This window comes from Lichenostomus cassidix, chromosome 1Aa (assembly GCF_008360975.1).
Source record: "Lichenostomus cassidix isolate B80296 chromosome 1Aa, HeHo_3.0, whole genome shotgun sequence".
NCBI classification, from domain to species: Eukaryota; Metazoa; Chordata; class Aves; order Passeriformes; family Meliphagidae; genus Lichenostomus; species Lichenostomus cassidix.
Genome location: NC_139480.1, coordinates 49,271,038 through 49,291,110, shown reverse-complemented (window position 1 = coordinate 49,291,110; position 20,073 = coordinate 49,271,038). Strand labels below are relative to the sequence as shown.

The 20,073-nt window shown below is 54.6% G+C and overlaps 2 protein-coding genes across 4 annotated transcripts; both read left to right on the top strand.

Moving 5' to 3' along the window:
• The first annotated feature begins 1,767 nt into the window (after positions 1 to 1,767).
• SH3BP1 (SH3 domain binding protein 1) lies at positions 1,768 to 10,481 on the top strand. Of its 3 annotated transcripts, XM_085048813.1 has the most exons (18): positions 1,768 to 1,908; positions 3,682 to 3,724; positions 4,103 to 4,207; positions 4,594 to 4,670; positions 4,952 to 5,063; positions 5,164 to 5,240; positions 5,608 to 5,743; positions 6,379 to 6,447; positions 6,839 to 6,929; positions 7,217 to 7,359; positions 7,457 to 7,568; positions 7,664 to 7,745; positions 8,045 to 8,125; positions 8,233 to 8,349; positions 8,593 to 8,684; positions 8,866 to 8,995; positions 9,160 to 9,275; positions 9,709 to 10,481. In XM_085048813.1, exons 1-18 carry the CDS (start codon positions 1,853 to 1,855, stop codon positions 10,038 to 10,040), a joined length of 1,971 nt encoding a protein of 656 aa, XP_084904939.1. In that variant the 5' UTR covers positions 1,768 to 1,852; the 3' UTR covers positions 10,041 to 10,481. The 3 variants fall into 3 exon arrangements, with proteins under 3 accessions (XP_084904939.1, XP_084904940.1, XP_084904941.1); XM_085048815.1 differs by lacking the exons at positions 1,768 to 1,908; positions 3,682 to 3,724 and having other exon boundaries at positions 3,734 to 4,207; positions 4,594 to 4,674; positions 4,956 to 5,063; XM_085048814.1 differs by lacking the exons at positions 1,768 to 1,908; positions 3,682 to 3,724; positions 4,594 to 4,670 and having other exon boundaries at positions 3,733 to 4,207.
• Positions 10,482 to 11,385: 904 nt separating this feature from the next.
• On the top strand, positions 11,386 to 13,800 carry PDXP (pyridoxal phosphatase). Its single transcript, XM_085048811.1, has 2 exons — positions 11,386 to 11,996; positions 12,262 to 13,800. The coding sequence occupies exons 1-2, from the start codon at positions 11,417 to 11,419 to the stop codon at positions 12,585 to 12,587; spliced, it is 906 nt and encodes a 301-aa protein (XP_084904937.1). The 5' UTR covers positions 11,386 to 11,416; the 3' UTR covers positions 12,588 to 13,800.
• The last annotated feature ends 6,273 nt before the right edge of the window (positions 13,801 to 20,073 follow it).

Below are 20,073 nucleotides of genomic sequence, written 5' to 3'. Positions count from 1 at the left end.
CAATTCCTTTTTTGAAAGCAGTCACTTCCAGGCTGTGAACTGGATGCTGCCCACTTCCCTCCTGCCCCATAGAGAGGCAGGGGGTAGGAGTCTGTACCCCACAGCCCCTGGGAAGCAGGGCTTGAGCTCTCTCCTATGCTTTCCATGACTGCAGCTTCACCACTGATGCTAGCAGCACTTGCAAGTAGCTCCATGAGGGACATCTCTAGCAAGCAGCAGCCCAGGGCTGGGAGTGGCTCTGACATTGCATATAAGGAATGGCCTGGCCATCCCTTGATGCAGCCAGTGAGGATCTGGGGGGGCTTTGCTGCCTCTTTGCAACCGGTGCTTGAAGTGACTGCCTGTCAAGAGCACCTCCAAGGGCTCGACGCTGGGGAATCAGATGTGCTGTGCCACAGGTTTAGAGCAGCCTGGTGTTTTGGGCAGGGAGAGAATGGTGCTCTGTCACTCCTTAACCACTTGAAAACAGCTGCCAGCACCACGTTGCTATACAATGACTGGAGACTTGACCCTTGCTAAGGTGCACAGCCCAGCAGCCCCCAAATTTTTGCTCCTCAGGCTTCAGGGCACAGATGAAGTGGCCCTTCTGCCTCTTTTTCCTTTGCTGCTTGCCTTGTCTGCCCACAAGCTGACCGCTTCTCGTTTGGGCTCGGTTTGCTGCTTCCTTTGCCAGCCATGTAACCCAGCCAACAGCAACCTTTGCTCTCTCTTAGTGCAAGAGGAAAGTCCTAGCTGCAGGTAGCCAGAAATAAGGTGAGAATTACATCTCATTGAGTCAGGACCAAAGGTCGTGGTGGCATGAAGTGGATATTTTTCGGCAAACACAGAAGAAAAACAAGGGTGAGCTCTGATGCAGCTCTGCAGAGAGCCGGCAACACCCGAGCCTGAGAACCGGGAGTTTGTGGTCCCCGTGCAACTGTGCGGGTGCTGCTGCTGCTGCTAGGAGGAGCTCTGCTAGCCGAGGGGGAGCGGGGGGAAGGGACCTCCCAAATGCACAAGGCAACAGGCGCTGGCCGCAGCTTTGCGGTGGTTCCGGAGAGCCTCAGCGACAGCAGGGAGGGAAAGCAGGGTGAGGGGTGCAAGGGGGGTTGCAGGGGTGGCTTTGCTGCTTGTGTTTTGCTGCTTTTGTCACTGCAAGGGGGATATAGTGCAGGGGAAGAGGATGGAGCTGCACCCGTGAGCATGAAGAGGTGCCTCAGGAGTTTTGGCAGGGCTGGGTGACCAGGTTGGGCAGGGTGTACATCGGGCACTCTGTAGGAGCTGCACAGCCAGCTGGCACTGGCACGGGCTGCCCTGCGGCACAGCTGGTGGTGGGCAAGGGCAGGAAGGGGAACCACCCCAACTGAGACAGAGAGCAAGCAAGAGCGTGGGCCCTTCACTTGGGCTCAGCAGCGGCATGTGCTTGTCCTGCCTTGTTATGTGTATGCTGTAATAAAATTTCCCCTTTAAGGCTGGGCTGAAGTTATTTTTACTTGTGGGGTGGTGACAGGAACACAGAACGGAGCAGGAGCCCTGAACTGTTCTTACCTGATCGGCGGCGGAGGGGCAGACGGAGGAGGAAGGAAGCTCAGATAAAGAGAGGGAGCGAGAGAACAGAGTTCAAGGAAGAGAAAGCAGGCAGGGCATCCCCAGGGAGGGACTAGGGAGGGGACCAGCTGGGGAAACTGAAAAAGAGGGAACGAGGGAAGGAGAAAGAGGAGTAAGGAGGGAGAGGTCCTGTGGGAAAAGCAAAAAGCAAAGTGGCTCTGGGGAGCAGAGGGGCTGCAGGCATCCAATGGCAAGCATTACCAAGGGGTACTGAGCAGGTACAGCCAAGCAGAGCAGCTCTTGTGGTCTCCTCTTGCCTCTCAAGATGATGAAAAGACAGTTCAATCGCATGCGGCAGCAGCTGTCCCACCCCATCGTTCGGTAAGGACTTCTCTGCTACCTGTACCAGAGGGAGTGGGATGTGGGTCCTGGAGGGCTTGTGCTGGGGCTGGGCTGGCTTCCCAGTGCTGGTGGCCTGGGAAAAGGGGAAAGGCGGGAACAATTTTAGGATTTAGAGCATCTTCAGCATATGCTGAGAGGCTTTGGGAAGGCTGCATTGGTGCTGCTCAGCAGTAAATTATCCTCAAGCCCAGCTACTTCTCCCAGGACCCACAGGTACTGCATTCACCTGGAATCAGGGCCTTCCCAAGCTTGGCTTCCCCAGGACGTGGGGCAGTGGGGAAATGGGGAGGGACCTTCTAGACACATGCCCCTGGCTGTGCAATGACCAGGAGGGTGAACAGGCTGGGGCCTGCCCTCCCTGTTGGGTCTGGGGTGCCCCACAGGAACCAGATGTCCTGCATAGCTCTAGCCAGCCCAGCAACGTGAGCATCCTGGAGTGCCCTTTGAGGAGAGGACCAGGGGTTCTCAGATGGAGAACTTACAGCTTCACACAAAACCCTCTGTCCCTGTACTACCTCTGCCATTTCCTTATTTTTCTCTTTGGGTTTCCAAAACTCTCTCCTTGCAAAACCCAGAACTGAAATTACAGGGCTGGGCCCTCCCTGCCCAGCCCCCTCACTCCCTTTCCTACTGCCACCTCTGCAGGTTCCCAGCACTAGGTGGCTCTGGGACCAAGCATGTCCCCTGGACTACTGAGGTCCTTCAGCCAGCCCAGCAGATCAGCCCCAGGGAAGCAATTCCTACATGCTGGTGGCATCTTGCCCTTCTTGCATTCCCCAGAGGGGAGCATGATGTCCTTCCCCATCCCTCTTCCCTCAAGATTTCTCATCTCCATGATAGATGCACCTCCGTTTTGCTTAATGCCAGGCAGGCAAGTCTCAAGCAGTTTGTGAAGCCCAAGAGCAAGCTCTTCACCCGCTGCAGAGCCTCTCCTCTGTGGACCACGACCTCACGTGATCTTGCCTGCCTCCAACCAAACCACCCACGTTTCCTGCAGCTCCACATCCTTGTCCCACATTGGCAGGCAGTGAAAAGAGAGAAACGTGAACTGGGGAAAAAGCAGCAGATGGAAATCAAATGGGTCTCCTGGGGCATAGCAATGATAGCAGGCAATCAAGCAAGGCAATCAAGCAAGGCTTCCTCTGTGGGAGGCATCAGGGAGGTTTTGGGGTCATGGTGGCTGATGGGTTTTGAATTTGGTTTTGAGCAGACCCACAGAAAAATGGGTTTGTGCAGGCATTTCTGGAGGGGCTGGCATTGGTCTCGGAACCCAGCTTGATCACAAGAATACCCTTGCTTCAGCACCAGTGGCCCCACAGCTACTGACTGCCCTGGCCTGCAAAGACATGTGCCAGACTGCAACATCACTGCCCTGGATTCACCTTCAGGGGAGAGGTGGGCAGTCAGGGTCAGTAAACATCCTGCTCCTGTTGTGGCCCCACTAAGCACTCTGACTCAAAAAAAAACAAGTCACATCTGGACTTTCTGACTGAGGAGCACTGAACCAGAAACCCTGTCTCACAGGGTGTCCACCAGCCCATAGGGTTGGCTCCCTTGCTTTGCTCCTGCTGTTCTTGTCCTCCCAAGCTTGTTCTACCCATAGCCGTGTGTCTGATGGTCCAGGCTAGAGTCTGTCTCCTGCTCCCAGCAGCCCAAAGAGCAGCGGGTAGGATGCATAAGGGCCTGCCTTCCCAAGGAAGCTGGGTGGAGGTCATCCCCATTTGCTCATGGTTCTTTCTCCTTCCTCTGCAGAGCCCAAGAAGCAACTGAGCTCCTGTCAGAAGACTTGCTGCAGGTGAGGTGCAGGCTGGGCTAGCAGGCATGTGTCTGCTTGTGCCTGGGTGTGGGAACCTGCCTCGCTCCTGCCTGCCGTTCACCCTGCCAGCACATCCAAGTCATGGGGCTGGGATCTGCCCACATGCCAGAAGGTGATTTCAGGACCATGGTGTTAAGGGATTGGCAGGCTCCTGCTTCCCCAGAAAGGGCTCTGTCCCAGCTGCTCACAGAGGGGTGAATCCTGACCAGGAGTTGTGCTCCCTTTTCACTGGATGCTCTGGGCTGTGGCAGGATGCTGGGCAGGCCACCCTCACCCAGAGCTGGGTAGTGGGGAAATGGCCTCGAGGTGCCCATGGTTGACCAAATGGCTTCCCCAGTCCCACCTTTCTGCCCCCAGATTGAGCAGAGGATTGAGCCGGCCAAGCGAGCAGCTCACAGTGTGTCCAAGAGGCTCCAAGGCTGCCTGCAGGGACAATGTGGCTCCGAGATGGACAAGCGAGTGGTGAGTAAAGAGCTCCCGCTGCAGCCTGTGCTCACCCCAGCTCAGTCCCTTGCCAGCAATGGGGATGCCAGGACCCTGCTTTGCCAGCTTTACTGAAGCAAGGCACAAAGCTGTGCCAAGCCCAAGTGCCACTGTCAGCAGTGGCCTCCAGCATGTGCCTGGGATGAGCAGAGCAGGGCAACCCTCTCAACCATCACTAATTTGGGACACTCCTGAAAGAGAGACAGTGTCTGCATTGAATAACCCTCCAAAGCGCTTGTTATCCATGTCCCTTCCCAAGCCCCTGTGAGCTTTGGCACTCACGGTGTCCTGTGGTGAGGAGCACCACAGTGTGGCCAGGCACAGTGGTGTCACCACTTCTCTCCCAAATCCTTGGCTCTGTGCAGAAAAAGCTGCCCTTGATGGCTCTGTCCATGGCGATGGCTGAGAGCTTCAAGGAACTGGACCCAGAGTCAAGCCTTGGGTAAGTACTGATGTGAGAAAGTGCCAGGGTGACCCCAAAAGATGCCAGATCCTGGCAGTGACACTGTCTTGGCGCAGGGGCTCCCATGGCTCAGACCATGTCCCTAGAGTAAACACTGGTGTTGGACTGGGAGAGGAGACAGCCAGCACCATCAGCCTCCCATTGCAGGGTAGGGTCAGGGGCTGGCTCAGGGTCACCCATGGGTACAGGTATAGTGGGGATTTTGGGTCAGAGAGGAGCATGGCTCCAGCCCACAGTCATTTCATCTCTGTCCGACGCAGGAAGGCCCTGGAGATGGGTTGCTGCATACAGAGCTCGCTAGCCAAAATCGTGGCTGAGTTTGAGATTGCCCTGGAGCACAACGTCCTGCAGCCACTCAACAAGCTCAGTGAGGTAGTCCTGGCTGCCCTACTGGCTCCACTCTCCAATCTCACCCACTCCTTCCTGTGGGCCCCAAGCCTCCCCCACTCACTCTGGCCCTCTCTCCCCCCAGGAGGAGCTCCCCGTCATCCTGAAGCGTAAGAAGACCCTCCAGAAGCTGATTTCTGACTGGAACACAATCAAGAGCCGGTATGGGGCACACTGCAGCCCTGAGGGGCCATACAGAGCACAGCCCCCAGACAGGCTGGGGGAGAGAGTAGGATAAATGCCCTGGGGATTCAATTTCCAACAGCTCTTCAGGAGCACCCAGCCAGCTCCTCTCTGTAGATGCACCTTGCTCTGGGCTCAGCTGCTGATTCCATAGCACCAGAGAGAAGGGAAGCTCTGTTGCTAAAGGCAGCAAGATGCTCCAGTGCTGTTTGGTACACTGAGATCACCTCACTCCAACTCTTTCCAGTGGTAACCTTTACCATGCCAAATTTCTCTGGAAGTCTGCACATCTGTTCCACCCAGCGTCCCTGTCCCATAAATGTGCCTCTTCTTTCCCACCCCAAAGGCTGAACCAAGCTGCCAAGAGTTCCAATAACAGCACTGGAGCTGGTGCTGGTCCAGGGGCATCTTCTGCTGCCAACAAACTGGAGATCTTGAAGGAAGAAGAGGAGGAGGTGAAGAGGAAGGTGGAGCAGTGTAAGGTGAGATGGTCACTTGCTCTCTACTGTGGATCAGCTTCAGGGCTGCAGACCTGCTCCCCTCCACCATTCTTGTCCCAGGTCACCCCAGGCTGAGACGGATTGCAGCCAGCCAGCATGTCCTGCCCTCTGCAAGCAAATGGGCCCCTCAAATAGAAATAGGGATATGGCCCAAGCCCAGGGAAGAACAAGAGTAAAGGATTCAAAGTGCAAGCTGCTGCTGAGAGGAGGCCCCAGGGGTTAAAGCAGGGAGCATATGGGGTCCCCTCAGGCTGGGAACCAGCTGAGCTAGGATCTGTCATGGGTGGCAAGGAAGTTTCACATCAACTTTCTCCACTTCTGCCTTGATTCTCTGAAAAGCCCAGCACCTTGTCTAGCAGAGCTTGTGAGATCACTGGAGGTGAAGGTGCAGGGACAACTTGTCCCTGAGCCACTTGTGCCAGGACCTTGATTACAGGGCACATTGTTGACAATACCCAAATGCAAGAAATGGAGACAAAGAGAAATCCCCACTGCACGTGGAGACCCTGCCTAGACAACTCACAGACCAGATGAAAGGGCTTCATGAAGGTGTCTCCTCTTCCTCGGGTGTCAGGAAGGGGATGGAAGATTGCTCTTCTTTGTGTCTCCCTTCCCAGGATGAGTACATGGCTGACCTCTACCACTTCTCCACCAAAGAGGATATCTACGCCAGCTACTTCATCAAAGTAAGTCCTCTGTCTCACTTCTCTAGTGTGACAATCTCTACTGTGACATGTCTGAGCCCAGCCTTGCCCCCATCCACACCAAGTGCCCCAAGCAGGGCAAGGGACAGACCAAGGCACCAGCAGATGCCTGTAGCTGGTCTTGCTCCAGACATTGCAGGTTAATGGCACCACTAGCACCAAGTGCAAATAAGCGGCTTGTCCTGATGACACTTGTCTCCAATTCACCCTCTACCCCTCAATACAGACATAGTCCCACAGACCCCAGGCGGGTTCCCCTTGCAGCTCCCTCCTTTCCCTGTCTGCACATGGGTGCAATGTCCTGGGAACAGCTGTCTCTCTGAGAGGGGCTGGTGCCAAACTGAATGCTTTTTACCTGTCCCCTGTCTGGCAGCTATTGGAAATCCAAGCCCAGTACCATCGGCAGTCACTGGAATCTCTGGACTCAGCTCTGGCAGAGCTGAGGGAAAGCCACAGACAGACAGGTACCCTCTGGCTCTCCATGCAGCCTGGGAAGGGCTACAGCTGAGCCTGGGGGATACAAGTGTGGCCAGCAAAGCTGGAAAAGGCTCATTTTCCCTCCCTACACCTGCTGCTGCCTATGTTGGGCTGGTAGGTTGGGGATTACAGCTTGACATGGGCTGGGGATGCTGCCTGTCCTGTCTCTGCCTGTAGCCAGCCAAGTTTGGCTTGGAGCAAAATATTGTCATGGCAAAATGCTGGATGGCTCAAGTGTCCACCATCCCTCTTGACGTTTTCCTTCCTCTTCCAGAGCCTTCCTTCACTACAGACACCCCAGTGGCAGGGTACTATGGTGTGTCCCTAGAGACACACCTCAAGAGCTTGGGCCGGGAGATTGCGCTTCCCATCGAAGCCTGTGTCATGATGCTGTTGGCTTCTGGCATGAAGGAGGAGGTAGGGAGTGCTCCAGATCCCCTCATCACCCTTCCCTTGACAAATGACCTCGTCCTAAACTCAAAATGCATCCCTTCCCTTTTCATCCCATCCCCAGGGACTCTTCCGGCTGGCAGCAGGTGCCTCAGTGCTGAGGAAGCTGAAGAGCAGCTTGGCCAGTGGCTCCAATGCCCTGGAGGAGTTTTACTCAGACCCCCACGCTGTGGCTGGTGGGTGCCAGCAAGGCAGGGTGGAGGGACATGACTGGGCAGTCTCTGCCATCCCTCAGCTTCCATTAGCCCCACTGCTCTCCATCTCCTCCCAGGTGCACTGAAATCCTACCTGCGGGAGCTGCCCCAGCCTTTGATGACCTTCGAACTCTATGATGAATGGGTCAAAGTGGCCAGGTGGGTCCAGGCATTGGGATGCAAATCCCTGGCAGGTCTCAAAAAGTCCCCAGTCAACCCCCTCCATCCTTCCCAGCACTTGCAGCAGAGCTGCTCGGCCTCATTTGCCGTGTGGGGACACACAAACACAGTGCCTCTGTGGATGCCTGCCTGCACTGCCCAGTGAAGCAGGACATCTCCATCTCCAGGGCTATGGCTGCATGGGGGAGCCAACAGTGGCCTTTCTCCTTGCCCAGCATGTCCCTCTCTGCCACAGGGAACAGGCTGAGCTCTCTGCTCCCCCTTCTTCTCTCTTGCAGCTTAAAGGACATTGATAGCCGTGTTCAGGGCCTGCGAGACACCTGCAGCCGCCTGCCCCAGGACAGCTACAACAATCTGAGGTGTTTTGTCAGAACAGGGCTTCTGCAGCCCCAAACAATTATCATGGGTAGCCATTCCCTTCTCAAATCCCTACCTACTATACCCTTGCCCTCCCTTCATCCCACAGGTATCTGATCAAGTTTTTAGCCAAGCTGGCTGAACACCAGGAGGTGAATAAAATGACCCCCAGCAACATTGCCATTGTGCTGGGCCCAAATCTGCTGTGGTCACAGCAGAGCACAGGGTAAGGTCTGGTTTGAAGGGGTGGGAGGCAGCTCCCTAGCCCCAGCTGGGGTGAACTGAAGGCAAATGCCAAGGGAAAGGCTGATCCAGCAGCCTTCAGGCTGGTCTGAAGCACCTGCACCTCTTCCATTCTCAAATCCTGTCCCTTGACCCCATGCTCCCCTGAGGAATAAACACCAAAACCCATTTGGGGTTAATGCCCCCAAACCCCTTTTCTGATGCTTCCTCCACTTCTGTCTCTCAGAGACCCCATGCAACTGGACTTGGCCTCAGTCTCCTCTGTCCAGGCTGTGGTGGAAGCCCTCATACAGAATGTGGACACTCTCTTCCCCGGAGGTATGGCCAGGGCATCACTTGGTGGGCTGCAGTGGAAGGTGACAGGGAGAGGAAGGGAAAGGAATATTTCTTTGTCTCCAGGAGGAGGGAAGCTGGAGGCTGCTCTGGCTCCCTGCTATGAGGTCATTGCTCTGGGTCACAAGTGCTTCCTCACAGCATCTCCTCCTTTCTTTTCACCCAGAGGTAGATTTCAATGTCTCGGGCATGTTCATGCCACCCACAAACACTGGACTTTGCAAGGCTGCCCCAGTGGAAGAGCTGACCCCTGCGACCCCTCCAGCCAGCACCCCTACCTGTTTGGATGAAGAGGAGTAAGTCTGATGTGAGCTAGAGGCTCTGGCTGTCACAGCTCTCCTCATGTCCTCCCTCCATGCCACCCCACGCCAGGGTCGTACCATCACAGGTGGCTGCAAAGTACCTTGTGGCCAGGCTTGCCATGCCAACCAAAGCCTGACTTGCCCTGTTCTCTTCACAGGGCATCGAGGGACCCCGAGGTCAGGTCCCAGCCAGCATCCCCAGCACTGACCAGGACATCTCCTGAAGCTGCAGGGCCACCAGCTCCAACGATGACTGATGACACCACCCGCAAAGGTTAGGCGCCCCAGGTGCTTGGGAAATGACACCCTCCAATGGTTTAGTCATTTTCCTGCCATTCCCCACACAAGTGGGCACTGGGAATGTCCCTGTCACCAAATGAGGAGAAAGGCCTCTGGCCAGGGCAGCATGGCCAGGATCCAGCCAAGTTGGGGCTGTGGGACGGACACAGTATGTCCTCCGGTGTTGGGTTGAACACCTCCAGTAAAGAGGTGTCAAAGCTCATGGCCCTATGGGAAGGGAAAGGGAAAAGCCCACAGAAAAGCTGGTGTGTGCTTGTGTCTTCAGTATAGGAGATGGGCAAGGGGCAATTTGTTCATCCATTTGTCTGCAGCCCCCTGCCTGACCCATGGCTAGCACGGCAGCCTCCTCTGCCCTGCAGAGAGACCTCAGTGAAGAGGACCTCAGCCCACCTCAGCTTTCTTTCCAGGCAAGCGCCCGGCTCCAGCCCGACCCACAATGCCACCACCGCCTGTGATGCAGTCCCGGAGCATGGCTCCTGCCCAGCCAGCCAGTCCCAAAGCCCTGCCACGACGGATGGCGCCCAGCCGAGCTCCCTCCGTCCCACCGCCGCTCCCTCCACAGCCAGCACGCCGCCACAGCCGAGATGTCCCAGCATCCCCCAAGCCTTCCCCTGGTGAGGCTGACACAGCGGCTGCCATGGACTGTGTGCTGGGAACCACAGAGGAGGGGCAGCCACTGCCTGCAGCACGAAGACCCGTGACCACATCTGCCCCAGAAGAACAGCCCACAGAGTACTGAGCAGCGTGAGGGGTGTGGGAGAGTCACAGGTCAGGGAGATGGGATCTGGCACCTCTCTGGGACTCAGCAGGCGCTACAGAAATGCCAGGGTGGCCTGAGGAACAGCATCTCCTGGTCCTCCACCTAGTTCCCTCAGCTCACACCACCTGGCATGTTTTGCCTGCCTTCTCTTGCTCTCTCATCTCCACCTCCCCATACTACCATGTCCCTGCCGGGTCTGCCCACCCGGCACCTGCCCAGATCCCCCACAGCAGGCTCAGACACTGCCTGCAGCTTTCAGGCCAGTGCAGGCAGCTTGGCCCCATGGAGCCATTTGCGGATGCTCAGCCATGATCTCAGCCCTATTTAGCCTTAAAACGCATTGCCCCAGGAACACACAGATGGATATATATATAAATACAGATAGATATGGATATATATATATTAAAATACATATATATATGTTTGGAGTGCATGTCCTATGAAGAGTGGTGGAGGGAGCTGGAGTTGTTTGGCCTGTAGAAAAGGAGGCTCAGGGGTGACTTGATCACTCTCTACAGCTCCCTGAAAGGAGGCCTGCGTAGGGATCAGCCTCTTCTCCCAGGCAACCAGTGGCAGGGAAAAGAGGACATAGCCACAAGCTGCACCAGGGGAGGTTTAGGTGGGACAGTGGGAGGAATTTTTTCACAGAAAGTGATTAGACATTGGAATGGGCGGTGTAGTCACTGTCCCTGGAGGTGTGTAAGGAAAGACTGGATGTGGCACTTACTGCCATGGTCTTGCTGACATGGTGGTTTTCAGTCACAGGTTGGACTCCATGATCTCACAAGACTTTTCCAACATAACTGGTTCTGCGATATTTTGCCACTATTTGAAAAGATGGTGCCAAAGTCGCAGGCCGGTGTGACCAGGGCACACTGGGCAGTCTGAGGTGCTGGAAGCTGCATCCCCCGGCCGCAGCGGGCAGGGAGGAGGCGGGAGGGAGGAGGCGGGAGGGAGGAGGCGGGAGGGAGGAGGAGGGAGGAAGTAGGCGGGAGGGCAGCCGGGGCGCACAGCCGGCACAGAGGCGGGGCCGGGCCGTCATGGCGGCCGCGCTGCCCACAGGCCCCGCCGGCCGGCAGAGGGCGCTCTGCGGCTGCGCGGGCACGGCGGGTCCAACCAATGGGCAGCGCGCCCCGCCCTGTCCCCGCCCCTTCCCGTGCTGTCACTTTGAGCGCCGGCCTTAGGTCCCGCCCCGCCCCTGGAGAGCGTCAGGGTGTCCCATTGGTGGAGGCGGGCGGCCGGGGGGCGGTGATTGGCGGCGCGGCGGGGCGGGGCGGGGCGGGGGGCGGTGATTGGCTGCGCGGCGGGGCGGGGCGGGGCGGCCGGCGGGCTGCGGCGGCTGCGGCGGCGGCGGCATGGCGAGCTGCCGGCGGCTGAGCGGCGCGGGGCTGCGGGAGGTGCTGGGCCCGGCGCAAGGGCTGCTCTTCGACTGCGACGGCGTCCTGTGGGCGGGCGAGCGCGCAGTTCCCGGCGCCCCCGAGCTGCTGGAGCGGCTGCGGCGCAGCGGCAAGGCCGCCCTTTTCGTCAGCAATAACAGCCGCCGCTCGGTGGCCGAGCTGGAGCGGCGCTTCAGCCGTCTCGGCTTCCGCGGCGTGCGCGCCGAGCACGTCTTCAGTTCCGCGCTCTGCTCCGCGCTCTTCCTCCGCCAGCGCCTCCTCGGCGGCGGGAACGGGAACGGGAGCGGGGCCGGCCGCGTGTTCGTGCTGGGCGGCGAGGGGCTGCGCGGCGAGGTGCGCGACGCCGGGCTGCGCCTCGCGGGCGAGGGCGAGCCGGCCACCGGCGAGCCGGTGCGCGCCGTCCTGGTGGGCTACGACGACCAGTTCACCTTCGCCAAGCTGGCGCAGGCCTGCAGCTACCTGCGCGACCCGCAGTGCCTGCTGGTGGCCACCGACCCCGACCCCTGGCACCCGCTCAGCGACGGCCAGCGCACCCCCGGTGAGCCCGCGCCCCGTCCCGCGCCGCCCCGGGGGGAAGGGGCTGCTGGCGGGGGTGGCCCGGGTGGGGTTCGCTGTCCCAGGAGCGGGCGAGGCGGTTCCCCGAGCGGCGGGGCGAGCGGGGATGCTCTGCCGCGTCCCTGCCAGCTCCCGAAGCGGCACTGCCGGCATCCCGCTTGGGATGCAGAGCATCCTATGCTCTGGCGGGGCCCGGGGTGCTGAGCTGCCTGCGGCTACTTCTCTTCCTCCTCCCTCCCTCCCTGCAGGGACTGGCAGCCTCACAGCCGCGGTGGAGACTGCTTCGGGCCGCAAGGCGCTGGTGGTGGGGAAGCCCAACACGTACATGTTCGATTGCATCGTGGAGCGTTTCGGTGTCGACCCGTCCCGCACCCTCATGGTGGGAGACCGTCTGGAGACAGATATCCTCTTCGGCAAGAACTGCGGCCTTGCCACCATCCTCACCCTGACAGGCGTTTCCCGCCTGGAAGAGGCGCAGGCCTACATGGCCAGCGACAGCGCCGCTGCCAAGGATCTGGTGCCCAATTACTATGTGGACAGTATTGCAGACTTGATACCAGGCCTGGATGAGTAACAGTTTGTACGTGTGAGGGCAGAGGGGTCGGGTTCCCCATCCCAGATCTCCATCTGTTCCCATTTCTCTCTCACTGCCCTATTCCCTCAATTCCTGGTTTCTTCACATTTCAACGTCCTTCTCTGGGGGCAAAATGGGAAGGGGATTGGCAGGAGGGGACAGGTTTCAAGTTGTCTCCTTTCTGCTGAGAGTTATCCGTGATGGACAGAGTCCTTCTCTCCCTCATTGCCAGCTGCCAGTGTCTTTGGGAGAGAGCTGGAGGCCTTGAAGATGCTGGGGGGTCAAAACAGTGTGTGGCCTCTCCCCCTGCAGGGTTTAGGGACTGGCTGTTTTAGTAGTATTTTCGCCTTGGATAACCAGTGGCAGCCTTTTACTGCTGTCCTTTGACTTGTAACTCTTGACTTCTGAGCTGCATCCTGCAGTCCTTGTGGTAACCCCCTCTCTGCCAGGGGACTGGCTGACATTGTCACCCACCTGGTCTCTGTCAGTGCCAGGGCATGTAGAAGGAGTGTGCCAGAGCTCTGGAATGATGGATGAGAGCATTCTGCCTCCCACAAGTGAAAGAGGGCATTGCCTCATCTCTTCTCTCCCCTATTCCTTAGAGATATTTCCCCCACCACCCCCCTGCCCCTACTCAGTTAATAACTGTGCCAGTGTCCATCTGAAGGACAGAAGAGACTGGTTTGAGGGTTTTTTTTTTCCTGTGCCAAACAGACAAGCTGTGACTGCGCACAGTGGGTCTGCAGTTGTACCTTGTTTTCAAGCACCCTTTCTGAAGGGACTTGTGAAGGACAGAGGGCTCCTAGACCATGACAACACAGCACTAGTGAACGGTATGACTCTCCCTGGTTCCCCCTTCTCAGTTGGATTTTGTCATAGTACAGTGAGAGAAAAGGGCTGATGGGGGTCTGTGCTCCAGCTGCTGGTGTGCAGGTGAGATGGTGATGGTGTTGTCACTGCTGTGAATGTGTCACAGTCCTCAAAATCATTCCTTGCTGCTTCGTCTTTCTACGTTTTTTTAATTTCCTGGTCTAATTTATGAAACTTATTTATTGTTCAGATATTGTATTATTTGTATAAATTATGCTGACTGGTTGCACCAAGGGGACAGAAGGCAGTGCCTTTGGGCATCCCTTACTGTCCATGTCCCATGTTGATGTTCTTACACTCACTGTGTCTCTGTATATAATAAAGTGTGAGCATAGGCTGGAAATTACCTCCTTTTTCCACTCATGGTCCCATCAAAATGAAACTGCCGTAGGTATCCTTGAGCCCACAAAGGTGAAGACATGGCAAGGCCTTTCCTCACTCCAGGGAGTGCTGCTGGGTGGACGAGACAGGTGGATAGTGTGGTGGACAGTGTTTTAGAGCTGCTGTTTGCTGCTGTGTCACTGGTGCCTCAGGACCAGGGTGGAGGGTGGAGGTGGCTGGCGTAGGGCACAGATTCCAGCCAGGTCACTTGGAGCAGTGAGTGATGCAATTCTTGCATTTCACAGCATGGGGGATTCATTGCTGGGGAAAGGTGACTTCTTGTGTTATACCTGAAGGCTGCCCTCTGCTAGCCAGGTGGGTCCCAATGATCCATGTGGCCCTGGTAGGATAGGGATGAGGTGCCATCTTGTGTCATCTGCACAGAGCTTGCAGCTCTGTCTAGGTGAGGTTTTGCTGTGACTCTTCTTGACTATGCTAAGCTTTAAGTTACAGGGAGGTGCCTGTCACTGTACCCCTGGGGTTACCTTCACCAGACTATAGCTTACCACGTCCTGGGTTTGGCTGTGGTCCCAGCCCAGAGGGAGAAAACGGGTTGGGTAAGAAAAGTTTGAAATTACTCAAATCTACTTTGCCTCTGTTCCTTGTACAGGAGTCAATCCTCACCTTTGTCTGTCAGACAGACCCCTTTAACTGCTGTTGATGGCAACCAAGCATCACATCTCCTGCTTGAGAGATCAGCCATTTAATATTCAATAACCTCTGTGTAAGATAGTGCAGTGTCAGCTCATGTGGGAGAAGTGGATGCAACTTACTGTCCCTAGAATATCTCCAGGTGCTGAGTGCCTTTTTCTGCTTTGGTTTTTTCTGTCTAAAAAAACCTAGGAAATAGCCTTCCAAAAAAAAAAAGAAGATCCAAAGAGCTTTCTGAAGACTGCCTCTTATCTTAATCAGTCCCTTTGTATATGCCTGTTTCTCTCTTTGTCCCATCTCCAATTAGGCTGCCAGAGGACTGGTAGTCCCTTAATGAGCACTTAACACTTGCATCACCAAGTAGAGCTAGACTGAGACCTGATGTGCCTGCTAACTTGGGTTGCCAGTCTAGAGATACCCAGACCCTGGTTCATTTTTCAGAGCTCCCAGTTCTTGTATCAGACTGAAATTTGAAGTGCTGTTATTGTGACTTGGGGCCACAGCTGGGAATGCTCAGTATGGCTGCAAATTTCCCAGGATGAGTTGGTTACATGTGGGTGTGCAGAGGAGACTGTGCACAGTGAGAACATCCCCAGGATATGCCCTCTTTTCTGGAGTGCTTTGAGGGTGAATGTTTGTTTGCTCTGTTCTTTCCAGTTTTCCCAGACAGCAGATGGGATGCTGGAGGCTGTGGTCTCCCAGGCTGGCACATTGGACACAGACAAAATCCAGTAGCTGGTCAGAGTGTTCCAGCCTGTGTTTGGGCACTCTCCAAAGATACTGTGGAGTTTGTCCTTTGAATTCCAGATGGTGAGCCTGCAGAGTGGGTATTTTTTTCATGTGGCTGCTGCTGAAAAGAGAGGTCAGCAGAGGTGATGGCTGATCCCTATCTCTTGTGAACATGTAGCTTCTTTTGATGTGGTACATCTCTCCATGAGGGCTTTGCTATGAAGCACAGGTGCACTTGGAGCAGAAGGGGAAGAGGAGAACCTGTCCTTCCCTTGGTTCATCATGTAAGTGAGGGCATCAGAGAGGGGTGACTTCTGTCCTGTAAATGTCTGTACAGCTTGTCCTGCTTTTAGCAGGGATGGAGTAGCACTGCAGGGGTCCATCAGGTCTGCCAGGCTTTGGTTTTGTGCAGCTTCCTCCTGCTACTATTGTTCCTGCATGTAATAAATGTGCGGGTGAGCAGACCTTGTTAGGAAACTACTAGACTGGGAGCACCCCTGGGAGTGATGAGCTCTCCATCCATGCCTGTCAGACATCCATTCAGCCATTGACAATAAGGGGTCTGTGATCCTCATGGGGTTCAGGCCTTGGTTCCCTCTGGGATAGATCTGGTAGGGCTGCAGATAACATCTGCTGTTGAAACTGAAAAAAGCAATGGTTCTTCCCTAAGTCAGCTGATTTCTTCTTGTCTAATGCAGCTTTTCTTTTTGGGTTGAGTGTTTAGGGAAGCAGCACAGTTGCCAGGGAGGACAGGGCTGTGAAATCTAGAGCTGTGGAAGCACACAGGAGGGTGGAGCAGATGGGAAGCCTCATTTGGTGTAGTATAGGAAAAGGTATTTATTTTCTTGTCCTCAGAAAACCTCATTGCCCTTTCCTGCCGTGCAACAGAGACAACACCCAGACAGGTGGCAGTCGTTCCACTACACCAGAAAACTCCTATCCTTCATCCATAAGTGCAGTTACTGTGGCAACCTGCTGGGTGGATGATGTCAGCTGCAACCTGCTGAGCATTGCCTGCTCTGGGCAAGGCTTCAGTCCCTTCGTCATCTTTGTGCCCCTTCCCTGGACTCTCTCCAGTATGTCTCTGACTCTCTTGTACTAGGGAGCCCAGAACTGGACCCAGCACTGCAGATGTGGCCTGACTAGTGCTGAGAAGAGAAGAGGGGAAGGATCACCTCCCTTGATCTGCTGGGAATATTCTTCCTAATGTAACCCCAGATACTGCTAGTGTTCTTTGCTGCAAGGGCACATTGCTGATTCATGTTCAACTTCATGCCCAACAGGACCCTAGATCCTTTTCTGTCATGCTATTTGCCAGCTAGGTGGTCCGCAATATTTACTGGTGCCTGGGGTTATTCTTGCTCAGGTGCAGGACTTTGCACTTCTCATTGAACTTCATGAGGTTCCTGCCAGCCCACTTCTCCAGCCTGTCAAGGTCCCTCTGGATAGGACCACAATTCTCTGGTCAGCTGCTCCTCCCTGGTTCATGTCATCAGCAAACTTGCTGATGGTACACTCTACCTCATCATACAGTTCACTAATGAAGATGCTTAACAGAATCAGAGCCACTATTGACCCCTGGGGGACACTCCTAATTATTAGCCTCCAGCTAGACTTTATGCCACTGATCAGCATTCCTTGAGCGCAGCTGTTCACATAGTTTCTAGTCCACTTCACTGTTTCCTCACCCAGCCCATACTTCCACTAGCTTCTCTAGGGGGATTTTGTGGGAGACAATGCCAAAGGCTTTACTGAAGTCAGGGTATATATCCACTGTTTTCCTCTCATCAACCAAGCCAGCCATTTCATCGTGGAAGATTGTCAAGTTGGTCAAGTGACTGACACTTCAGGAAGACAACAAACAGACGCAAAGATATTCATCGGTGAGTAGACACCTTTAACATGAGGAACTAGAGATCATCCTGGCTGGGATGTTGTTAATGTTCAGCCACATGACATGGTAATAGAACTGGGAGCATCTGAAAGATGTTGAGACTGGCAGAACAGGGGAGGTTTTTTGCATGGGAAAGTGCCTCCAGAGCCAAGAAAGGATCATGATCCTAGGAACTCGCCCGATACTTGCCCAACCTGATGTGAGAGTCCCCCTTTGCCAAGGCAGGCAGCTCTGGCGCCACCCTGTCCTGCAGCAGCTGGAGCAGGGAAGAGGAGGAGGAGGAGGAGGAGAAAGTGAGGAGCAGCAGCCTGTTACTGCCTGCCCTAGTGAACCAGCCAGCGTTTACTCTTCCTCCAGAAGCAGTGTGGGTAGAAGTCCCTCCTCTGCAGCATAGCTTCCCTCTCCTCACTCTTTACTCAAGGCATTGTCCCCTCCACACCATAACATGGGTTTTTAGGTTCCCCTTTGCCATCCCTCTATCATTATCCACCTTTTTTTCCTTCCTTACTGCTGCCTCATTTGCTCTATGGACTCTGACCCCAGACAACTCACCAGGCAGCCCAGGAAAATTACGTGGCTATGCACATCTAGGAACTGCTGCTGTGTTGCTGGACTCTGTCTGGGAATTATGTGTGGATAATATATTGGAAGTACCCCCAGCAAACAAGCTGTTTTGGTGCTCCTTATATTCCCTGGGAGATACTGAACAGCTAAACTTGCTGAGGGCAATTAAAAACCATTAAGGACTCCCCCAGCTTTTAGAGTTTTATTGGTCTTTGTACCTTCAGTACTGCAGCAAAGCACTGCCAGTTCTGTAAACCTTCAGCATGGAGACAAGGCAGACATGATGCCAGAAACATTCCCAGATCACAGGGCAGCTGCCTGTGACAATCCAGGTTGTTCTGCCCCGTGATTTAGCCTGCTAGATATGCAGCCCCAGCAGCTAGCAGTTTCCAGTCTGTATAGGATATTGCTGAGCACTCTCTTCACACGTTGTGGGTGAGAAAAATGTGTCCTTTAAATGGACACAGTTGTCCATCAGGTCACCCAAAAGTCCTGTGCCAGCCTTTCTGCCCTTGCTGAACCTCTAGCCTCTATGTGCAAGTTAGGTAGTTTATCCCTGCTGCATGGAAGCAGAGGAAATTCAGTCTTTGTGGGCTGTAGATTAGAGATTTCCCACCTGCTGGAATAACGTGATTGTGGCACTGGCAAGGTGCCTTTCATGAAACAGAGATGTTCCTGACTTAGTGTCCTTCTCTTGCCTAGTGTTTGGAGGCTGTTGGCTCAGCTGGGTTTGGGCAGAGCCTGAGAGTGGCACAGAACAGTGCCAGTCCCTATTTGTGCACTTGCCAAGGCAGGGGGTGAAGGTGTGAAGAAGGGCAATAAGCTGCTGTTCAGCACATGTAGAGGACCATGTGCCTTCCACAGCCTTGGCTACCTGGAGACTGACACATCTCATGAGACAGGATGGCCATACTCCTCCAGTGGAGAGTGTAGGCTGTGTTTAAGTCGAGTTTCATGATGGTCACAGTCTTGCAATTCATCACAGTCTCATTAGCTGCCTTCCCACAACAATTTCAGGGCTGAAAGGACGTATGTCATTGAGCAATCCCACATGGTGTTTGACTCCTGTTTGGCCACAAGCAACTCTCTGAATGCCCTTGAGCCAATGTTGCTGGAAATCTACCTGTTGGTTCAGGCTTTTGAGCTGCTTTCTTGCCAGTTATGTGTTGGGGCAGCCTGATACTGTTGATTCTCAGGAGAACTTTCTAGAGAAGTACTCTTTCTCTTGGTCATTGTCACTTGCTGATGAGCCAGCAGCAGCAGAACAGTCCTTCCTAGAGGAGCAGATCTGATCCTCAGGTCAATCCAGGGATGGGGTGGCTGGTCAGTGCAAGTAGCACATGGTCCTGGCTGGCATGCCTTTTAAGTATCAGGATCTGAGGCAGACCCCCATCACTGCTTGCTGATGCAATTCAAATATCTGTCATTATTCCTTTGGGTGTGTTATAAGTTTTCCAGGACAGCATGTCCAGCAATGGGACACAAAGAGCATTGGGGAAACACGTCTGATTCCTGTAGTGACTTAGGAAGAGGTACAACTACCTGGGAAAAGAGTACTTGAATTACCCTGGGACTTCTTCTGGCAGCAAGTCTCCAAGCACAGAACATGGAGGCAGCCTGTATAATACCCATATTTCCTCCTCTTTTTCTGGCAGTGTTCTGCAATGCAGAAGTGTAAGACACCTGCAAAGGATCATCCTTATGTGTTCCTTGTCTCTTGAACTTGGATGCTATGCCAGATGGAATAAGTAAATTAGACAACTCTAGTAAGGCATCAGTCTAGGGATCTCATCCTCCCATCCCCTGGACTATTGTTCTTTCGGCTGAAAATAAATCTAGAAGTAGGAGGCTCCTGTATTGTGTTCCCATTATGCTGGCTGGAGTTAATTGACACCAGATTTTTCTTTCATTTCATAATATTCAAATCAAATGTTCTCTTTCCTTTCACCTTTCTGTTACATCTACCAGGGGTTCCACTGTCTGACTGTTTCTTGTGTAACAGGGTGTGAGTTGTGCATCCCTGTCACCACCCAACTCACCATGACCAGTTGTTGCCCTGTCCTTTGGCACTCAGCTGGATGATACCTAGAGGGTTTGGTGCTGGGCATGGTAAGAGACAAAAATACAACTGGTTGGAAAGAAGTGCAGCTGAAATTGCTTTCCAGCAAGACCTCACTTTCGCTGTTGCCTGAGCCCACTGTCTGTCTGTCTGTCTGTCTCTCTGTCTCAGTGGGAGGGAAGGAGTGGGAGGTTCCACATCAGAGTTTCTCCATAGATTTGTAAACCCAACACGAGCTGGTACTGCAAAAACCGCAGTTATTTTCACATCAGTCTGATGCTCAGCAACAGGAATGCTTTCACTACAAGAGAGGAGGCTTGCTATGCAGGGGTGAACCG

Coding starts and splice junctions, on each gene's coding strand:
- SH3BP1 (XM_085048813.1), top strand. CDS start 1,853: ATGATGAAAAGACAGTTCAATCGCATGCGGCAGCAGCTGTCCCACCCC. Junction 1,909..3,681: donor CTGTCCCACCCCATCGTTCG/GTAAGGACTTCT, acceptor CTTCCTCTGCAG/AGCCCAAGAAGCAACTGAGC. Junction 7,569..7,663: donor AGACCCCCACGCTGTGGCTG/GTGGGTGCCAGC, acceptor ATCTCCTCCCAG/GTGCACTGAAATCCTACCTG.
- PDXP (XM_085048811.1), top strand. CDS start 11,417: ATGGCGAGCTGCCGGCGGCTGAGCGGCGCGGGGCTGCGGGAGGTGCTG. Junction 11,997..12,261: donor CGACGGCCAGCGCACCCCCG/GTGAGCCCGCGC, acceptor CCCTCCCTGCAG/GGACTGGCAGCCTCACAGCC.